The sequence below is a fragment of the Doryrhamphus excisus genome, linkage group LG10, assembly GCF_037039965.1.
Source record: "Doryrhamphus excisus strain RoL-2023G ecotype Guam linkage group LG10, RoL_Dexc_Guam_v1.1, whole genome shotgun sequence".
Classification (NCBI taxonomy): Eukaryota; Metazoa; Chordata; class Actinopteri; order Syngnathiformes; family Syngnathidae; genus Doryrhamphus; species Doryrhamphus excisus.
The window spans coordinates 9,100,677-9,121,694 of record NC_136366.1 but is presented as its reverse complement, the minus strand read 5'-3'; the positions used below and the strand labels follow the sequence as shown (position 1 = coordinate 9,121,694).

Sequence of the window (21,018 nt, the reverse complement as noted above, 5' to 3'; positions counted from 1 at the left end):
TAAAAACAGCAGAGCACTCCTGTAACAGAGAGGATCTTTGAATCTTGCTTTTGCAGTAGATCCTTAAAAACAGCAGAGCACTCCTGTAACATAGAGGATCTTTGAATCTTGCTTTTGCAGTAGATCCTTAAAAACAACAGACCACTCCTGTCACGTCCAGGATCTTTGACTAGCATTTCTGCAGGAGATCCTTAACAACAGCAAATCGCTCCCGTCACATATAAGATCTTTGACTAGCACTTTTGCAGAAGATCCTGAAAACAACACAAGTATTCTGTCATAGAGAGGATCTTAGGCCAGTGTTTTTGCAGTAAAGTCCTTAAAAATAGCAATACACTCCTATTAGATAGAGAATCTTTGAGTAATATTTTTGCAATATATAAAAAACAGAATATCACTCCCATCGTATAGGGGATCTTTGAATAACGCTTTTTGTACCAGATCGTTAAAAAAACAGCAGATCACTCCCATCGCATAGGGGATCTTTGAATAGCGTTTTTGTACCAGATCGTTAAAAACAGCAGATGCCTCCCATCACATAGAGGATCTTTGAATAATGTTTTTTTTTAACCAGATCATTAAAAACAACAGATCACTCCCATCACAGAGGATCTTTGAATAACATTTTTGTACCAGATCAATAAAAACAGCAAATCACTCCCATCACATAGAGGATCTTTAAATAACGTTTTTGTACCAGATCGTTAAAAACAGCAGATCACTCCCATCACATAGAGGATCTTTGAATAACGTTTTTGTACCAGATCATTAAAAACAGCAGATCACTCCCGTCACATCTGATGAAAGTTTTTGCACTAAATCCTTAAAAACAGCAGATCACTCCCATTGCATAGGGGATCTTTGAATAGCGTTTTTGTACCAGATCGTTAAAAACAGCAGATGCCTCCCATCACATAGAGGATCTTTGATTAATGTTTTTTTTTACCAGATCATTAAAAACAACAGATCACTCCCATCACAGAGGATCTTTGAATAACATTTTTGTACCAGATCAATAAAAACAGCAAATCACTCCCATCACATAGAGGATCTTTAAATAACGTTTTTGTACCAGATCGTTAAAAACAGCAGATCACTCCCATCACATAGAGGATCTTTGAATAACGTTTTTGTACCAGATCATTAAAAACAGCAGATCACTCCCGTCACATCTGATGAAAGTTTTTGCACTAAATCCTTAAAAACAGCAGATCACTCCCATTGCATAGGGGATCTTTGAATAGTGTTTTTGTACCAGATCGTTAAAAACAGCAGATGCCTCCCATCACATAGAGGATCTTTGATTAATGTTTTTTTTACCAGATCATTAAAAACAACAGATCACTCCCATCACAGAGGATCTTTGAATAACATTTTTGTACCAGATCAATAAAAACAGCAAATCACTCCCATCACATAGAGGATCTTTAAATAACGTTTTTGTACCAGATCGTTAAAAACAGCAGATCACTCCCATCACATAGAGGATCTTTGAATAACGTTTTTGTACCAGATCATTAAAAACAGCAGATCACTCCCGTCACATCTGATGAAAGTTTTTGCACTAAATCCTTAAAAACAGCAGATCACTCCCATTGCATAGGGGATCTTTGAATAGCGTTTTTGTACCAGATCGTTAAAAACAGCAGATGCCTCCCATCACATAGATGATCTTTGATGAATGTTTTTTTTTTTACCAGATCATTAAAAACAACAGATCACTCCCATCACAGAGGATCTTTGAATAACATTTTTGTACCAGATCAATAAAAACAGCAAATCACTCCCATCACATAGAGGATCTTTAAATAACGTTTTTGTACCAGATCGTTAAAAACAGCAGATCACTCCCATCACATAGAGGATCTTTGAATAACGTTTTTCTACCAGATCATTAAAAACAGCAGATCACTCCCGTCACATCTGATGAAAGTTTTTGCACTAAATCCTTAAAAACAGCAGATCACTCCCATTGCATAGGGGATCTTTGAATAGCGTTTTTGTACCAGATCGTTAAAAACAGCAGATGCCTCCCATCACATAGAGGATCTTTGATTAATGTTTTTTTTTACCAGATCATTAAAAACAACAGATCACTCCCATCACAGAGGATCTTTGAATAACGTTTTTGTACCAGATCAATAAAAACAGCAAATCACTCCCATCACATAGAGGATCTTTAAATAACGTTTTTGTACCAGATCGTTAAAGACAGCAGATCACTCCCATCACATAGAGGATCTTTGAATAACGTTTTTGTACCAGATCATTAAAAACAGCAGATCACTCCCGTCACATCTGATGAAAGTTTTTGCACTAAATCCTTAAAAACAGCAGATCACTCCCATCACATAGGGGATCTTTGAATAGCGTTTTTGTACCAGATCGTAAAAAACAGCAGATCACTCCTATCACATAGAGGATCTTTGAATAACGTTTTTGTACCATTCATTCATTCATTTTCTACCGCTTTTTCCTCACAAGGGTCGCGGGGGTGCTGGAGCCTATCCCAGCTGTCTTCGGGCGAGAGGCGGGATACACCCTGGACTGGTTGCCAGCCAATCACAGCGTTTTTGTACCAGATCGTTAAAAACAGCAGATCACTCCCGTCACATCTAATGAAAGTTTTTGCACTAAATCCTTAAAAACAGCAGATCACTCCCATCGCATAGGGGATGGCAGATTACCGTTTTGACAGTAGATCCTTAAAAACAACAGATACATAAGTCGTGTGATCTCATGGATTGTGTCTGAGTCATCATTTGGGGAGGTAAAAATGGCAAATGCATGAAAAACAAAGACCTTAGTTCACAAGAATCTGGCCCCCGTGGATCTACATGGCCGCCCCAGGAGGATAGAAGACCACTGCCGGTTCCTCGGGGCAGTTAAGTGGCACCAAGCCGCGTCCGTGGTCCTCCGCCTCGGGCTTGGTGGTGCCCGTGATGGGCCTGATGGTGGTGAGTGCGGGCGAAGTCATCCTCCAGAAGAGCTTCCTGAGCGCCTTACGGAACTCCCGCCTCATCAGGCAGTAGAGCACCGGGTTGAGGCAGCTGTTGGAGTGCGCCAGGCACACGGACACGGGGAAGACGTACACCTGGGTGGTGTAGTACTCGTAGGTGAAGTGCACCACGTTGAGTTTGATGAGGATCCCCCACGCTGTGAGCGCCTGGTTGGGCAGCCAACAGAGGAAGAAGGAGAGCACCACGATGGTGACGGACTTGGTCACCTTGGCGCGGCGCTTGGCGCTGGACGTGTTGATGTTCTTGGAGGTGATGAAGCGCAGCAGGAGAAGGTAGCTGGCCGAGATGATGGCCAGCGGTGCCACGAAGCCCAGGAGCACTTTTTGGGAGTGGTAGAGCCCCAACCACAGCTGCGCGCTGCCGTCACTGTCTGGGAACTTCACCAAGCACAGGTCCTCTTCACCGGAGACGGTGACGGTGGTGGAGAAGACGGCGTGGGGCAACGCGGCGCAGGCGGCGGCTACCCAAATTGAGGCGGCCACCCAGCGCGCCGTGCACCGCAGGGGGCGTCTCCGCCTGCCCTTCAGCGCCGAGGCGAGCGAGCTGTAGCGCGCCACGCTCATGGCGGTGAGGAAGAAGACGCTTGCGTACATATTCATCGCCGTCACGAAGGACACCGTCTTGCACATGGCGCGCCCGAACAGCCAGGTGAAGTCCAGCGCGTTCTCCACCGCCCAGAAGGGCAGCGTCAGCACGAACTGGAAGTCCGTCACAGCCAAACTGGTCACGAAGAGGTTGATGGAGGACTTCTTCCACGCTTGTTTGTACTTCATCAGGTAGAGCACCAGCACGTTGCCCACCAGACCCAGCGCGCACACCAGCGAGTACACCACCGAAATGACGATGCGCACGGCAGCCGCGCCATCCGCACCCAGATTGGCCTGATCTGCCGTGTGGAGAGGATCGCAGTTGGTGGCGTTGGTGGAGCTCATGTTGAAGGATGAGCCCGAGGAACCCTGCTCGCTCCATTCTCCTGACATCCTTTTTTTCTTCTTCTTCTAATCCGCCAAAGACATTGTTCATCCGAACTTACCCTCACAAAAAACAGGATTCCGATTTCCTCTCCAACGTGCGTCTTGACGCAGAGCTCAGCTCCAACTGACCTTTCCTTCTCCTTCTGGTTGCTGACGCACCTCAAGTAGTCTCTCAGCATCACTTGGGCGGAAAACATGATTGACGTGTGACGCAATCAAACAGCCCCTTCCTATAGATTTGGCCTTAAAGACACTCAAATATGAATAATAAGCCCATATATAGCTAAACGAAGCTAAGTGTTTTTACACTTATACACTTTTGGCAACTTTTGGTATCTAAAATCTAAAAAAAAAAAAACTTGTTAGTTTTATACACCAGAAGTGAGCTAAAGTTGCATGTATTTAAGTTACCGACTTTTCTTTGTTAGTTAAACTAACATTAAAGTTAATAAGTAGTGTTTAATAAACAAAAAACACTAACTTAAATACAGAAATAATTTTTCTAGAAAATATATCAATATTGTATTGGAATATACAACATTTTTTTCTGTAGTTTTGAGTTGTTCAACTGAATTATCAACTTTTTCCCTTGAAAATAGCTACTTTTTCCCACTCAAAAATCGATTCTATCTAAACTAAACTTTGTACACCTTGGTAGTGTGTTTCCTTGTACATCCAGTAGAGGTCGCACTTTTTCTTCAAATGGAAGCTGAGTCGCCTCTTTTCTGTTTTTTTTTTTAACCTGGCAAGATAATTTTTACACTCATCAAGGTGTGTTTCCCAAAGTCTTCCAGTGGGGAGACCATGAACGCACCACGGTTCAGTCAACATGTTAAATCAATATGTTTCTGAGCGTTATTTAGCTCATAAAGGCAGAATGCTTGATGTAACTTATGCAATAGACGCTTTGATGTTTTCATTGTGTTTAGGAGCATGTCCCCATCAAAGTTGCTGCCATCTCAGCTGTTACACACACACACACACACACACACACCACAGCACATGTTAGCGAGAGGCCCTGTGCTCAGTGTGTCTGTGTCAATAAATGTCTGAGAGCAGTCCGGCTGCTATCTGTCATCCTTATCAAAGCTGCAGCCACACCCCTCATATAGAAACTTCCACACATTCCACAGCCTCGTGTGGAGAGAGACACAATGGTCACCTGAAATTAGGTCAAAAGTCATAGAAAAGAAAAGTCATGTGACGCTGCAGGTGGTCCTCCTGCCTGGGATCCCCTCCCGTTCCTGAGTCAGCATTCTCGACCCTGTGGATTTGTGGATTTTATTTAAATTTTAGGTAGGAGAATGCCAACGTCAAGCTAGCAGGAGGCTTCCGTTGGGTGGGAGGGTGACTGGGGAATGTGTGGACTCGTGAGACGTTACCAGACGTTACCCTGCTAACTGCCTTGGTGATATTACAACATTCCAACACCATGCTGCAACCAACCAGTCCCTTGCTGATGTGCTTTCAAAATAATAACAATAATAATAATAATAATAATAATAATAATAATAATAATAATAATAATAATAATAATAATAATAATAATAATAATAATAATAATAATAATAATACAAGGACACCAGACGATGGTGGGTTTGTTTTATGATGGATACGGTGAGACTTCATATAAATACAAACAGCAGACCAATGAAAACTTAAATAAGAGAGCCGACTTCACTAACCTTGCTATTAAATATTCAGTGAAGCATGCTAACAGTGGGCGGGTATTCCCACGCTACACTGGCTCCACTGTTCCACCGGGACGCCGCTTGGCTCCAAATGTACACTTAGATACAAGTCCTCCTTGTATGTACTTCTTCACGTTTGGAGTCTGAAACTGCATCCTTTTATATGTAGCACTCCAACAAAAATATAGCTTGTGGTGTTAAACGTAAATAGAAACAAGACTTGCTTTTGGAACATTCTGGCGGTAAACCGCGTAGCGATATGATTGGATGAGATCGAAGTGAAAACTGTGAAGTAGAGGGTTGGTTGGCTTACCTCAAAGGAAAACACACCCTTTTTTTTAATTGCCTTTTCTGTGTGTTCTAAACAGAGGAAAAACTGCTAGCATGCAGTGGCTAACAATGCACTTAATGGGATTCACCTACACTACGCCATTCTCATAGCGTTAGCATATAGCGCTCATGCTAGGGACAATTGTCGAGGTAATAAGGGACAATTTGGGGTGTAATAAGGGACAATTTTCAGGAGTAATAAGGGACAATTTTCGGGGTAATAAGGGACAATTTTCGGAGTAATAAGGGACAATTTTCAGGAGTAATAAGGGACAATTTTCGGGGTAATAAGGGACAATTTTCAGGGGTAATAAGGGACAATTTTCGGGGTAATAATGGACAATTTGCAGGGGTAATAAGGGACAATTTTCAAGGGTAATAAGGGACAATTTTCAGGGGTAATAAGGGACAATTTTCAGTGGTAATAAGGGGCAATTTTCAGGGGTAATAAGGGACAATTTTCAAGGGTAATAAGGGACAATTTTCAAGGGTAATAACGGCCAATTTTTGGGGCAATAAGGGACAATTTTCAGGGGTAGTAAGGGACAATTTTCGGGGTAATAAGGGACAATTTTCAGGGTAATAAGGGACAATTTACGGGGCAATAAGGGACAATTTTGGGGGTAATAAGGGACAATTTTCAGGGGTAATAAGGGACAATTTTCCAGGGTAATAAGGAACACTTTTCAGGGTAATAAGGTACAATTTTCAGGGGTAATAAGAGACAATTTTCAAGGGAGAATAAAGGGCAATTTTTGGGGCAATAAGGGACAATTTTCGGGGTAATAAGGGACAATTTTCAGGGGTAATAAAGGACAATTTTCAGGGTTATAAGGGACAATTTTCAGAGTAATAAGGGACAATTTTCAGGGGTAATAAAGGACAATTTTCAGGGTTATAAGGGACAATTTCCGGGGTAATAAGGGACAATTTTCAGGGGTAATAAGGGACAATTTTCAGGGGTAATAAGGGACAATTTTCAAGGGTAATAAGGGACAATTTTCAAGGGTAATAAGGGACAATTTTCAAGGGTAATAAGGGACAATTTTCGGGGTAATAAGGGACAATTTTCAAGGGTAATAAGGGACCATTTTCAGGGTAATAAGGGACAATTTTCTGGGGTAATAAGGGACAATTTTCGGGGTAATAAGGGACAATTTTCGGGGTAATAAGGGACAATTTTCGGGGTAATAAAGGACAATTTTTGGTCTAATAAGGAACAATTTTTGGGGCAATAAGGGACAATTTTCGGGGTAATAAGGGACAATTTTCAGGGTAATAAGGGACAATTTTCCAGGGTAATAAGGGACAATTTTCCAGGGTAATAAGGGACAATTTTCAGGGTAATAAGGGCCAATTTTCGAGGTAATAAGGGACAATTTTCAGGGGTAAGAAGGGACAATTTTTGGGGTAATAAGGGACAATTTTCAGGGGTAAGAAGGGACAATTTTCGCGGTAATAAGGGACAATTTTCAGGGGTAATAAGCGACAATTTTCGGGGTAATAAGGGACAATTTTCAGGGTAATAAGGGACAATTTTCAAGGGTAATAAGGGACCATTTTCAGTGGCAATAAGGGATAATTTTGGGGGTAATAAGGGACAATTTTCAGGGGTAATAAGGGACAATTTTTGGGGTAATAAGGGACAATTTTCAGGGGTAATAAGGGACAATTTTCAAGGGTAATAAGGGACAATTTTCGGGGCAATAAGGGACAATTTTCCGGGTAATAAGGGACAATTTTCAGGGGTAAATGTCACTTGTCACTTACAATGTTGTGTCCTGACTTGTGTTCCCCATTGAGCTGATAAATTCAATTCAACTCCATTAGCTAATGGAGTAGCTAGCTAGCTAGCTTACATTACCGCTCGGTAGTGATGCTTAAATGTCGATCTTTATGCTCTATCGACACTTTGCTGTATCAGTCAACAAAGTAACTAAATAATTGAGACCTTGTCTAAATGATATTGCTTTAAATAAAGGTGTGATGACTTTAAGATACATTATTTCAAATTCAGCTGTTATTGTTAGCTGCCTCATGCTAGCTGTTCTTCTCTGTTTAGAAAGCACAGAAAACGGAAAGACATGTTTGCTCATGTTTCACATAAGGATTATGAATGATGGGCAAAATTCCACAAAAAGTGCAGTTTTCCTTTGGCAGTGAACATGTGATCCGGGATGAAGCCAAGATAGGATAATGGAGGATCCAAACAGTAAACAAACAAAGGTTAGGGTTCGCCCTGAGGTTTAGAGTCAGACTGAGGAGGAATCATCCTCTTGTTTGTCAGAAACAACCAAAATAATAGAAATCAGACTGCAGATAGTTAGTAACTGATAGACCAGTAGGGTTAAGGTTAGACTGAAGTGTTGAGTCATTTGGGTTAGCTTTAACGCTAAGGGATTAAGGTTAGGGTTATCACTAAAGTTAGTGAGAGGAAAAAAATTCTTATTTCTTAGCAAAAACAACCAAAACATGCCAAAGGGTAAGGTAGACAATTAAAAAAATGGTACACAAAGTTGGTTGGTTTAGGGTTTGAATTGCAGTTAGCGTTAAGGTTTAGGTTTGGTTTGCTGTCTGGAATTCAATCTTATGGGTTGCCAAGATGTCTTTGTGATGAACACGTGCAGGAACTGATTGGTAACTGTTCATTTAAGCACTTTGGAAAACGTGAATATATTTGTCGACATTAGAAAGTCAGTGGTTAACTATCTTCTGCCCTCCTCTACTGGGTGTAACCCAAGCAACCATCTGTTCTGCAGCAACATTTTATTTGTTTAGCCCACAGCAGTTGGCCGTTCTTGAAAGACTGCGGGTGCCCGTTGCTCCTCTGCAGTGGAATAAAAGGATTTCGCTGACAACACGTCCTGAATGATATCCAGCTTGTCTTTATGGAGAATCCAACAGGGTATCTCCAGCTTGTTTCTGGTTTCTTTGTATTCCTCATGATAACCATCTTGGACAGACTCAGGAGGACTCATCCCTGACCGGCCTGCAGGCCTTGAACTTTGGTCGTCCCTGCGTATCCGAACGACAACATCCCGAACTGTTCCCAGACACTCTCATCTCATACATCGTTGTTGTGTAGAGCTTCCATTGGGTCTGGTGTTAAGGTATGTCCACTGGTGTCCATCATATGGAGCTTCTCCGTCCCATTCCTCGGTTCCTCCCTCTGTCGTCCTTTCTTCCGACACAATCTGCACCTGCGACTGATAGAGAAACAATCATTACAGTAACTCTTGGATTCTTCCAAGAAGAAATTAATGGTGCTATTATTTTACAGAAACATTCCCGGAACTTTGGGTGTAGAAACACAAAAGGAAGAGCTCATAAAAAGGTAGAATAGGGAGTGGTAGTTTTGAGTCTTGTAAAGTGTGGCCCGTAAAGCAAGAAAGTGACAACAAAAGACTTTAACTTGAGTACAGGATCAACTTTACAGATCAGCGAAGAATTTTTACACTCACTGTGAACAGATGAAGACGAACAAGATGAGAAGAACGAGGAGCACGAGTGCCGCAATGATGCAGATGATGATTAACTGTCGCCTTTCTCCTATCTGCCAGTCCAGGTCTATGTACTCACACCTGGAACCAACGTAACCATGCTGACACCTGAGGGAGGAACATCAATTGAAACCACCTCTAACGAACTGTGTTTTATTAGAAACCGCTCACCTGCAAGATGGCGTCTTCTGGTCTTTGATATAGCGACATTCCCCGTGGATGCAGTAGTGGTGGAGTTCTTCCGGGCATTTGGAAAAATGGCCGTTCCACTCTTCTGTTTCTGAGGTGGGTGCTGGAGACACGACATATTGGTTTAAAACTGATCAGCTTTGAGTTCTAAGGACAAAGCACTGTCTTATATTCCGCTCACTGTGATAATTTGTGAGTGGGTTAAAGGAAAGATCCTTAAGTCAAGCCATTTTTCAAAAGTTGTTCCTCTCAGTATCATCCATTTTTGATGATGTGACTGATTTTTCAAGGCACACAGAATATTGTGTTATTGCGCTATATAGGCATGGTACAAAGTTTGTTTCTACCTTATTCCGTTCTTTTGTAATCTGTAGTAGAACATAGGTAAGTTTCAGCTAAATATCATACTACTACTACTTCCATACTTCTGTCCTGTGGCGAAGAACATTTCGGAGGTCTGTGTGGAGTTACGATAGTTCGACTTCGATGGCCTGTTTTTTTGTTTAGATGGCAAACTAGTTGACATTGACTCAACAGCGCCTCTGCTGGTTGCAGCCAAATAATGCACTCCATTGCCTCAGTTGCTTAAAAACGTCACGAATTAAGTATCGTAAAACGAGGTTATAAGGGACGGTGGGTAATAAGGGACAATTTTTGAGAAAATGTTTTTTGAACAATTTGTTCAAGAATTTATGCTTCTTTGAAAAAAACAACAACACAAAGCAGCTTCCTGTTTAACATGAAAAGGCAGAATTACATTTAAAACATTTTCCCAAAAATTGTCACTTATTGCCCCGAGAATTGTCCCTTATTACCCCTGAAAATTGTTCCTTATTACCCCAAAAATTGTCCCTCACTACCCCAAAAATTGTCCCTTATTACCCTGAAAATTGTCCCTTATTACCCCTGAAAATTGTCCCTCACTACCCCAGATATTGTCCCTTATTAAACTGAAAATTGTCCCTTATTACCCCGAAAATTGTCCCTTTTTACCCTTGAAAATTGTCCCTTATTACCCTTGAAAATTGTCCCTTATTGCCCCGGAAATTGTCCCTTATTGCCCCAAAAATTGTCCCTTATTACCCTGAAAATTGCCCCTTATTGCCCTGAAAATTGTCCCTCATTACCCTTGAAAATTGTCCCTTAGTACCCTTGAAAATTGTCCCTTATTTAGATGGCAAACTAGTTGACATTGACTCAACAGCGCCTCTGCTGGTTGCAGCCAAATAATGCACTCCATTGCCTCAGTTGCTTAAAAACGTCACGAATTAAGTATCGTAAAACGAGGTTATAAGGGACAGTGGGTAATAAGAGACAATTTTTGAGAAAATGTTTTTTGAACAATTTGTTCAAGAATATATGCTTCTTTGAAAAAAACAACAACACAAAGCAGCTTCCTGTTTAACATGACAAGGCAGAATTACATTTAAAACATTTTCCCAAAAATTGTCACTTATTGCCCCGAGAATTGTCCCTTATTACCCCTGAAAATTGTTCCTTATTACCCCAAAAATTGTCCCTCACTACCCCAAAAATTGTCCCTTATTACCCTGAAAATTGTCCCTTATTACCCCTGAAAATTGTTCCTTATTACCCCAAAAATTGTCCCTCACTACCCCAAAAATTGTCCCTTATTACCCTGAAAATTGTCCCTTATTACCCCTGAAAATTGTCCCTCACTACCCCAAATATTGTCCCTTATTAAACTGAAAATTGTCCCTTATTACCCCGAAAATTGTCCCTTTTTACCCTTGAAAATTGTCCCTTATTACCCTTGAAAATTGTCCCTTATTGCCCCGAAAATTGTCCCTTATTGCCCCAAAAATTGTCCCTTATTACCCTGAAAATTGCCCCTTATTGCCCTGAAAATTGTCCCTCATTACCCTTGAAAATTGTCTCCCATTACCCTTGAAAATTGTCCCTTATTACCCTTGAAAATTGTCCCTTATTACCCCTGAAAATTGTCCCTTATTACCCCTGAAAATTGTCCCTTATTACCCCTGAAAATTGTCCCTTATTACCCCTGAAAATTGTCCCTTATTACCCCCAAAATTGTCCCTTATTACCCTGAAAATTGTCCCTTATTACCCCCAAAATTGTCCCTTATTACCCTGAAAATTGTCCCTTATTACCCCCAAAATTGCCCCTTATTGCACTGAAAATTGTCCCTTATTACTCTTGAAAATTGTCCCTTATTACCCCTGAAAATTGTCCCTTATTACCTCAAAAAATGTCCGTTATTACCCGCAAAATTGTCCCTTATTGCCCCAAAAATTGTCCCTTATTACCCCTGAAAATTGTCCCTTATTATCTCAAAAATTGTCCGTTACTACCCCAAAAATTGTCCATTATTGCCCCGAAAATTGTCCCTTATTACCCCCAAAAATTGTCCCCTATTACCCCCGAAAATTGTCCCTTATTACCCCTGAAAAATGTCCCTTATTACCCCGAAAATTGTCCCTTATTACCCCGCCGTGCCTTATAACCTTGTTTCACGGTAATCAATTCATGCTAACTACTTCGTCCAATTAACTAACTGTCTGTCTTATTTGACATATTCGACACCCTTTTTGTCTATCAATTGATTGAAATGTGGGTCAATCGCTGTCAGCATGGCCTCCTTTGATTTAGTAGCTCACCTTGTGTTATGAAGCGGTATAAAAATAGACTGTAATATGATCTAGTCCGGAGGGGGAAGTCTGCTGTATCGCTTGGCGTCGTCATCAAGCACGCATGTCATTTCCTTAGCGAAACATCCCCCATAAAACACATTCAGTCAGACCCTAAAGCGGCCATTAAAGGTTGTAACGGTGGACACGACACACAGTGTCATTCTGAGCCTACAAGCCGCCGCTATCTTTATTAGACTTTCCATTAGATTACCTTTGCATGTTCACTTGTAAAAGAATACTGCCTGCTCTGGTGAACATCAATGAGAGCGCTTCATGGGAGACCAGACTGGCAGCGATGGAAAAGATCCACTTACAAAGTTGAAAAGACTTAACAATTGTGTGAACGCCATGTAGTTTTCCATAATATGAATAAGATTTATTTTAGAGGTGAGGTATTTTGCTGTAGAGCTGGATGGTGTGTTGAATGATTGAAGTCCTGTAGCATTCACTGTGGGGGCAGAACTGGAGGAGTCTTTTCATTATGTTTGAATCGAACCTGGTTAGCTCATCTTAGTTTTTATGTTTTATTGCTTTTAGTGCGCAACATGTCAACTCTTTTTCACTTTAATCTTGGATACAAAGAAAAAGATGGCAAATTTGCAGCCATGTCGTTGTTGTGGCTTTGTTTGTTTAGCTTAGCTTAGTTTACTTGTAAGTCTATTTATGCAGTTGCGTTTTTTTCACAGAAGTACTGGCCTTTGAAGAGTTTGGGAGCTGATGTTTTTTGTCATTTTTGGCTGCCAATGACCGACCCTAACCAGAATGACAAGCGAATACTCCTTGAAATGATGCATTAAAGTGGATTTTTACTGCAGTTTTTGTCATTGTCACGAGTGAGGGTAAGTAAAGGAAGGATCTGCAGCCGTCCCTTTAAAGTCCTATTCCTGACCTACCTGTGCATTTGTTTCCGTTTCCATGGTGATGACACGGGGCCTCCGTTTGATTGGCAGACTCGATGGTGACGTTCCAATCAGCCGTGGAGTAGTTGCATAAGGCCAGAGCTGCAGGTACACAAAGATGTTATTTCCTGTCAACGTCGGGGAATTTATTTACACTTCAAATTCAAAACAATGGCGACCATTTATCATAAGTGTATTTTCAAAAGGAATTTTTTTTAAATAATAATCATCTGTCATATAATGATCATCTAAATAGTATTTTTGCTCATTTTCATGGGGGTCATTTTTTTGTGTGAAAAAAGAGAAAAGAAATAATCATAATAATAACATATGATATTTTATCATTTGTATTTTTTTCAACTTAAATAATATTTTTGTTGATCATTTTCATGTAGATGTGTTTTTATTATAATAATATAATTATATATTATATAATAATATTTAAATGTATTTTATAGTGGTATATTAGTTTTATTTTATGAATTATTAAGTTATATTTTTAATGAAGAAATTTTACATGTGGTTGTTGTTTTATTAAAATTTAAAAATAATATTTTGGCACATTTTAATGTAGGTCCGGTATATGTTAAAAATGTAAAAAAAATCATAATATCTTCTGATATTTTATCATCTATGTATTTTTTAAACTTAAATAATCTTACTGTTGATCACTTAAATATAGATGTTTTTATTACATGTATACATTTGTTTATTTTATAACCGCACATGATTTTTATTTTACAATTAATGAAATTCTATTTTAATATGAAATAATAGAAATATATTTTGCTGATTGATGACTTAATACATGGTCTTTTTTATTAAAACTTCCATATTTTTTCATGAGCATTCCAAATGCTGACAATGATTTTGGAACACTGTCAGACGTTATCGCCAATCACATTGCACCTGTTGGACATTGTGTCACAATGCGCCGCTTGCTGAGTCATGACACCCCTACACGGTGAATCCCAATTATTCCCCCTCCTGCTAAGTGTTGAAAGTCATCTGGCGTGACACAAATGCTCATGAGGAAAGCGTGTGTTCACGATGAGCAACAATCGCAGCTGCTTTATGGCGGCTGGCTCCATTCAAACATTTACCAAGTGGACCAACACGGGACGGGAAGGACATTTCCAAACATGATCATTATGCAAATTCACAAACATGAATGTATATAGGAAAGGATTATACGTTACATATGTCGTATGTAAAGGACAATAAAGAAGTAACCTACCTGTTATTATCCCTATACTCAGTCTGTACACCTTGGCCATGTCCTCGCTTACACCAAGGCCACATTCGGCGTGTGGAACTGTGAGGAGGACAAAGGTGTTGAAGATCCCCCTCTGTGCTCACTGGTATCCTTCATTGAGGAATGAAATTCCTGGAGGCCAAAGCTGAGCACAACGCAGGCCTGAGTGAGTCCTCCATGGTGAGAGTAATTCCATACGTGTGTGTGTGTGTGTGTGTGAGTGTGTGTTTGTGTGTCAGAATAGAAAGAGGGGTGGTGACTGAAACCCAATGCAGCTCCCCGCCCACAACCTTTAAAGGAGAATGTGAGTGCATTCTAGCTATTCAGGAAGAGCAAGTGCACCTTTTCTATCATCTGGCTGGAGAATCACGTGATAACTAAAGCACAAATAAGACAGAAGAGTTGAATACACTGAATTATGTCATGAGATGAATGCTAGTCGTGAATGCTAGTAGTGGTCGCTTGTGATTGACACAGTCAGAAAGGTATTGGTTGAAGAATATGCTAAGTGTACAACTGCACTGCGTCGCAATAATAGTTCATTTTCCAGCAAGGGCCACATACTGAAATATGAAAAGATGCAACGCTTTACAATAAAGTACACACAATTACACACAAGTACACACAATTACACTCATTCATGAGGAATGAACCTACCTAACCACTACCCATTAGTTCCCCAGTAACTACTCTACCCATTAGTTTCACATTAGTTCTTCATTAGTTGCTCAGTAACTACTCTAAATGTATGCGGCTTAGTCATTAGTTCATCATTAGTTCACCAGTAACTATTCTAAATGCATGTGCCTTAGTTCCCCAGTAACTACTCCACCCATTAGTTCTTTATTAGTTCCGCAGTAACTACTCTAAATGTATGTGCCTTAGTCATTAGTTCATTGTTTGTTCACCAGTAACTACTCTAAATGTATGTGCCTTAGTCATTAGTTCCTTGTTAGTTCATCAGTAACTACTCTAAATGCATGTGCCTTAGTCATTAGTTCCTTATTAGCTCATCAGTAACTACTCTAAATGCATGTGCCTTAGTCATTAGTTCATCATTAGCTCATCAGTAACTACTCTAAATGCATGTGCCTTAGTTCCTCTGTAACTACTCTACTCTAGTTCTTTATAAGTTCATCGGTAACTACTCTAAATGTATGTGCTTTAGTCATTAGTTAATCATGAGTTCATCAGTAACTACTCTAAATGCATGTGCCTTGGTTCCTCTGTAACTACTCTACTCATTAGTTCTTTATTAGTTCCTCGGTAACTACTCTAAATGTATGTGCTTTAGTCATTAGTTCATCAGTAACTACTCTAAATGGATGCGCCCTAGTCATTAGTTCCTCAGTAACAACTCTAAATGTATGTTCCTTAGTTCCTCTGTAACTACTCTACTCATTAGTTCTATATTGGTTCCTCTGTAACTACTCTAAATGTATGTGCTTTAGTCATTAGTTCATCATTAGTTAATCATTAGTTCATCAGTAACTACTCAAAATGTATGTGCCTTAGTCATTAGTTCCTCATTAGTTCATCAGTAACTACTCTAAATGTATGTGCTTTAGTTAGTTCCTCATTAGTTCATTAGTAACTACTCTAAATGTATGTGCTTTAGTTAATTCCTCATTAGTTCATCAGTAACTACTCTAAATGTATGTGCTGTAGTCATTAGTTAATCATGAGTTCATCAGTAACTACTCTAAATGCATGTGCCTTGGTTCCTCTGTAACTACTCTACTCATTAGTTCTTTATTAGTTCCTCGGTAACTACTCTAAATGTATGTGCTTTAGTCATTAGTTCATCAGTAACTACTCTAAATGAATGCACCCTAGTCATTAGTTCCTCAGTAACAACTCTAAATGTATGTTCCTTAGTTCCTCTGTAACTACTCTACTCATTAGTTCTATATTGGTTCCTCTGTAACTACTCTAAATTTATGTGCCTTAGTCATTAGTTCCTCATTAGTTCCTCATTAACTACTCTAAATGTATGTGCTTTAGTTAATTCCTCATTAGTTCATCAGTAACTACTCTAAATGTATGTGCCTTAGTCATTAATTCCTCGTTAGTTCTTCATTAGTACCTCAGTAAAAGTCTTTCCTGTAATATTTGGACTTTATTCCCATAATATTATAACTTAGATTTCCCCCAAACCAATTCAAAAAGAAATGCTTTTTTTGTTTGGTTTGTTTTCATAATGTTACAAAAAAATATGCTAATAAAATGGCATTATGATAAATCCACAAGGCGTTTGGGAGCAACTTAGCCAGCAGATGGCGTTATTTCCTTTTTTCACATTATTATGACAGAAATACCATTACAGTTGTTTGTCTATACGTATGTGGCCTGCTATTGGCTGGAGACCAGTTCAGTGTACCCTGGCAGGTAGGCTCAGGCATACAGTTATAGAATATGGATGTGACAGTACACAGATGCATACATTAAATCTATAATACACCCATACATGCTTAGCATGGTTTCCTGATGAGTTGTTTTGGGTTACACCACTACTCCGTACAATACATTCCTGTAATGGTGAACTGAAAGGGTCCATGGAGTCAAATTTGCCGAGCGTCTTTGCAGCTTTGAACAGGAAGAGCCAGTTTCCTCTCTTTTTTTTTTTTGGCCGTGGCAGGAAGCCATGATTCCGTCAGATTCCAAAAGGTAATTAACAGCCTGAATACGGTGTCACACAGTTTCATTGATACTTATTAAAAGCTATTCGATAAAACAAAGAACAGTGACAGATGACATCCTGAGCTTAAACCTTGCAGGTCCATCAACAGAGAGAGATCGTTGCCAGATATTCTATCACAATGCATCAGATATCATACAAATCCGTCCTCTAATGGCTGTGAGTGGAATAGATCATTCTGACATCACAGCTACGTAAACAATATTACCAGATTCAAAACGATGCTGAAATCTCTCAACTGGCTTTTGCGAAGTATCCCAATGAGGGGCATTGTTAGCTAGCTCAAATTAACTCTTTTTCCGTGTTATGATGCAGAGAAAAGGGAAATTCTGATTGTGAATGATGGGCAAAATTCCCCCAAAAGAGTGCAGATCCCCTTTAAGATAATGATCAATGAATTCGATTCAGCAAACAATCAGCCGAGTAATGTGACATTTTTTTATTGTATCGTTTTCGATTTTGTCTTGAAAAAAAAACAGGTTCATCGTCGATGTTGGTCAACATGGTCGTCTTTTGGTGTGTTCTTCAACCATGAAAAGTAACAGCTCATCCATTACCTATCTTTTATTGTACTGTATTATGGAATGTCACGGTGCTTCTGGTGTGTTTTCCTTCTGCTTGGCTTCAAAAAATATTATTCCCATTGTGATGTTGATCCTCAAAGTCCCAATGGGGTCCCCAATGTCACACCACAGTGCAGGATCGTGGTTCCCTGAAGGGGTTGCTCCCAGTGGGGACCCCGACCAGCAGAGCATCCCTGCCTGCGTTCTGGAGACAGTACTGCTGGAGCTCTGCAGCCGCCTGGGACACCTGCCATTAATACGTAATAATAATTCTATGTATCCATACTCATTTGATGCATTCACATAGTTAGAATGGTCAGTGGAATAAGTTTTTAAAAAATGACTTTTCAATGTAATGTAAGCAAGATTTCCTACATTTCTTCTCCTTACCTTCATTCTCTCCACACTGGCCTCCAGTTTCAGTTGCTCCACCATCCGCCGCATGCTGGCTAAATTGGAATTGGAGGTCATGGTGGTGAAGGCAGAAAATTGCTTTGCCAGAGCAACTAAACCCTTGTGAAAAAGTCTCAGCAGTGTGTGAGCGCAGGCATTTGACTCCACAAATGGGAAGCGAACACCCGCCAAGGAAGGAAGAGCGGGCTGGCCTTCTTTCCAAGTGACCTCAGTCCCCTCGGCTGCAAGGGGAAGGAGAAACAAAAACGACGTGCAAATGTAGTACTGTATGTGTTGTCTCTACGCTGGTATTCATTTGAAATACAAACAGAATCAAATTCACTGTTTACTTATCCATAAATCATAACACTTCAAGCCAAACATTCTTTCAAAATAATACAAAATTTAGTAGCATTGTTGTAGTTGGATCAACAACACATGAGCAATCTGTAGAACTTTAGGTCACTGCATGTTTTCATGCTGTTTTAAAGGCTAGATAATTGAAAACAAAAGCCCTGTGTATTCAAAAGTATTGAAAGTATACTCCCCTCTAGTGAATAAATTGCGTTACTGCAATACGTTGGTTACAGGAAAACATGTACGGTTGCATGAATATCATGAAGTGAGAGCATTACCATACCTTACATGAACTTGTTGTTTTAGCACAAAAAAGGCAGGAAATCACAAAAAAATGAATTGAAAGATGAATGTTTCCCAGTAGGATATACAAAAATCCTACAGACAGTTTAATAGATGGGTTGATTGTTTTTTGAATGTGGTAGATTCACAGTTGTCAAGTGAAGTTTACTAACATATGTCCACAACGAAATACTCATTCATTTACGGATGAACATAGACCAGCCTTACAGCCTAATGATTGTTATTCTTGAGCAGAATTAAATCATGATTATTAAGATGAAAAATTAAAAAAAAAAAAGTATCGAACATCTTAACACGTGTCGCTACCGGGTAAATATCCGACACTTTCAGCTTGTATTTGAATACCTCTTTGGCTTTGAAACCACGTGGGTTAACGTCACACATTTCCTGCGTTGTCATTGGTCCGCTGCCGATTACAGTATGACGATAGGCTTGTAATGCGCTTTATACGGAAAGATAAACATGACTGCGAGGGCACCATGTTTGAAAGTGCATAAATAAAGAAAGGCTGTGCTAAGCGAGGGGAAGTAGCCATGGTGGAAGTGTTTGCCGGCCGGACACTCGTCAACAAAGATGGGGACTACGTGGACCCGGAAGAGGCTCTGAAGAACAAAGTAGTGGGCATCTACTTCTCTGCCGGATGGTGTCCACCTTGTAGGGACTTCACGCCCGTCTTGTGCGACTTCTACACGGAGCTGGTGGAGGAGAGCGACCCCCCTGCGCAGTTTGAGGTGGTCTTCGTGTCGTCAGACAAGTCCACCGAGGATATGGTGGAGTACTACCACGACATGCACGGAGACTGGCTGGCTCTGCCCTGGACGGACGACTACAGGCAGTCAGTATCACAACCACGCTTTGTAATGCACCAAAGTACACATGTCACACCATTGCTTCGAATCTCTTAGGTTTATCTGGAGTGTACATGGAGGTCACCTTGTTAATCCGAATCTCTGAGCTGAATGTTGCTGCCTGTGGAAATCCCTCATGTGGAGCTATTATGTAGATTGGCATTGGTATTACCCAATATCGTGTATATAATCAAGGAAAATGAGATATTTTAGTCATTACGAAGATAACAGAGTAACATGTTAGCAGTTTCTTGTGTTTTGTGGCGAGTGTACTTCCTGTGGTGGCTGTTGTCTCATCAGTGTGATGTAATGACAGCTTTAATTAGCTTTTACTGTCAAATATAGTAGATATAATAAGAGGGAATAAGCCATTTAAGATGTAAATAAAACTCCTGCTAGTGTGTCGATTCACTTTTTCAGAAACACATCCACAGTTTTGCATGGAAAGTTCCACTCTCTGTTCTATGGTTATCATCACCTTTTTCTTTTAATACCCAGTCTTAGAAGAAAACATGCTTTTACTGCTCAACATGCTAAAAGATTTGACACCGTTGATGACTTCCATTTTTGACATATTGTTTTGGTTTTGTTCCTGCAGCGAGTTGAAGAAGCGCTACAACATCACAGCCGTGCCCAAGCTGGTGATCGTAAAGGAGAACGGTGACATGATCACAGACAAGGGACGCAAACAAATCCGAGACCGGGGTCTGGCCTGCTTCAGATCCTGGTTGGACGCTGCTGAGATCTTTCAGAACTTTAAAGGCTAAAGAAAAATATTCTGGACTTAACGTTTACTACATTTACGTCGCACAACATCTATTTATACTACCTTTTTTTCTACAGCTTTAGCCTTGACGAACAGTTGCTATGCATGAATTAAGAAAAACAGAAATACAGTCTTATAAATGAACAACTTTGTTTCAGATGCTGAGAAGGTTGCTTTAGTTGCTTGCCTATGCATTTAAAGATTCATCTCAGGCATGACCTCTGTGCTGTGTGCTAGAGAAAATGTGTGCAATTTTAATAAGGAGCCATCTTGCAATGTAGTGGGAGGTATATTTTTATAATTTTTCTATGTGTTAATAAATCTTATATTCTAAGCTTTTGGATGCCCATTTATGTTTTCATTATTTAAGGACCCCTCTGACTATGTCTAACATGCAAACAAAACAACAATTCCCTGTCGCCTCATTAAAACGTACACACATCGTGACACATTCTCCTTGGTGCAGATATTGCTGTTGTCACGCCGATTACATGCAACATGCATGACAAGTCTGTACACGCTGATCTTCACATGCAAACCTCAGTGGTTCACTTATTAAA

At 40.1% G+C, this 21,018-nt stretch overlaps 4 protein-coding genes across 4 annotated transcripts; 1 reads left to right on the top strand and 3 right to left on the bottom strand.

The window, feature by feature from the left end:
• Positions 1-2,754: 2,754 nt before the first annotated feature.
• rxfp3 (relaxin family peptide receptor 3) lies at positions 2,755-4,206 on the bottom strand. Its single transcript, XM_058064158.2, has one exon. The coding sequence runs from the start codon at positions 3,998-4,000 to the stop codon at positions 2,834-2,836; it is 1,167 nt and encodes a 388-aa protein (XP_057920141.2). The 5' UTR covers positions 4,001-4,206; the 3' UTR covers positions 2,755-2,833.
• Positions 4,207-7,250: 3,044 nt separating this feature from the next.
• On the bottom strand, positions 7,251-14,747 carry btc (betacellulin, epidermal growth factor family member). Its single transcript, XM_058064160.2, has 5 exons — positions 14,513-14,747; positions 13,270-13,377; positions 9,687-9,807; positions 9,477-9,623; positions 7,251-9,221 (listed from the first exon to the last, which is right to left on the bottom strand). Exons 1-5 carry the CDS (start codon positions 14,550-14,552, stop codon positions 9,080-9,082), a joined length of 558 nt encoding a protein of 185 aa, XP_057920143.2. The 5' UTR covers positions 14,553-14,747; the 3' UTR covers positions 7,251-9,079.
• A 2,948-nt stretch (positions 14,748-17,695) lies between these two features.
• On the bottom strand, positions 17,696-18,544 carry gng10 (guanine nucleotide binding protein (G protein), gamma 10). The gene is made up of 2 exons (XM_058064164.2): positions 18,182-18,544; positions 17,696-18,038 (listed from the first exon to the last, which is right to left on the bottom strand). The coding sequence occupies exons 1-2, from the start codon at positions 18,260-18,262 to the stop codon at positions 17,913-17,915; spliced, it is 207 nt and encodes a 68-aa protein (XP_057920147.1). The 5' UTR covers positions 18,263-18,544; the 3' UTR covers positions 17,696-17,912.
• Positions 18,545-19,241: 697 nt separating this feature from the next.
• Positions 19,242-20,792, top strand: nxnl2 (nucleoredoxin like 2). Its single transcript, XM_058064161.2, has 2 exons — positions 19,242-19,679; positions 20,291-20,792. Exons 1-2 carry the CDS (start codon positions 19,378-19,380, stop codon positions 20,457-20,459), a joined length of 471 nt encoding a protein of 156 aa, XP_057920144.2. The 5' UTR covers positions 19,242-19,377; the 3' UTR covers positions 20,460-20,792.
• Positions 20,793-21,018: the final 226 nt, after the last annotated feature.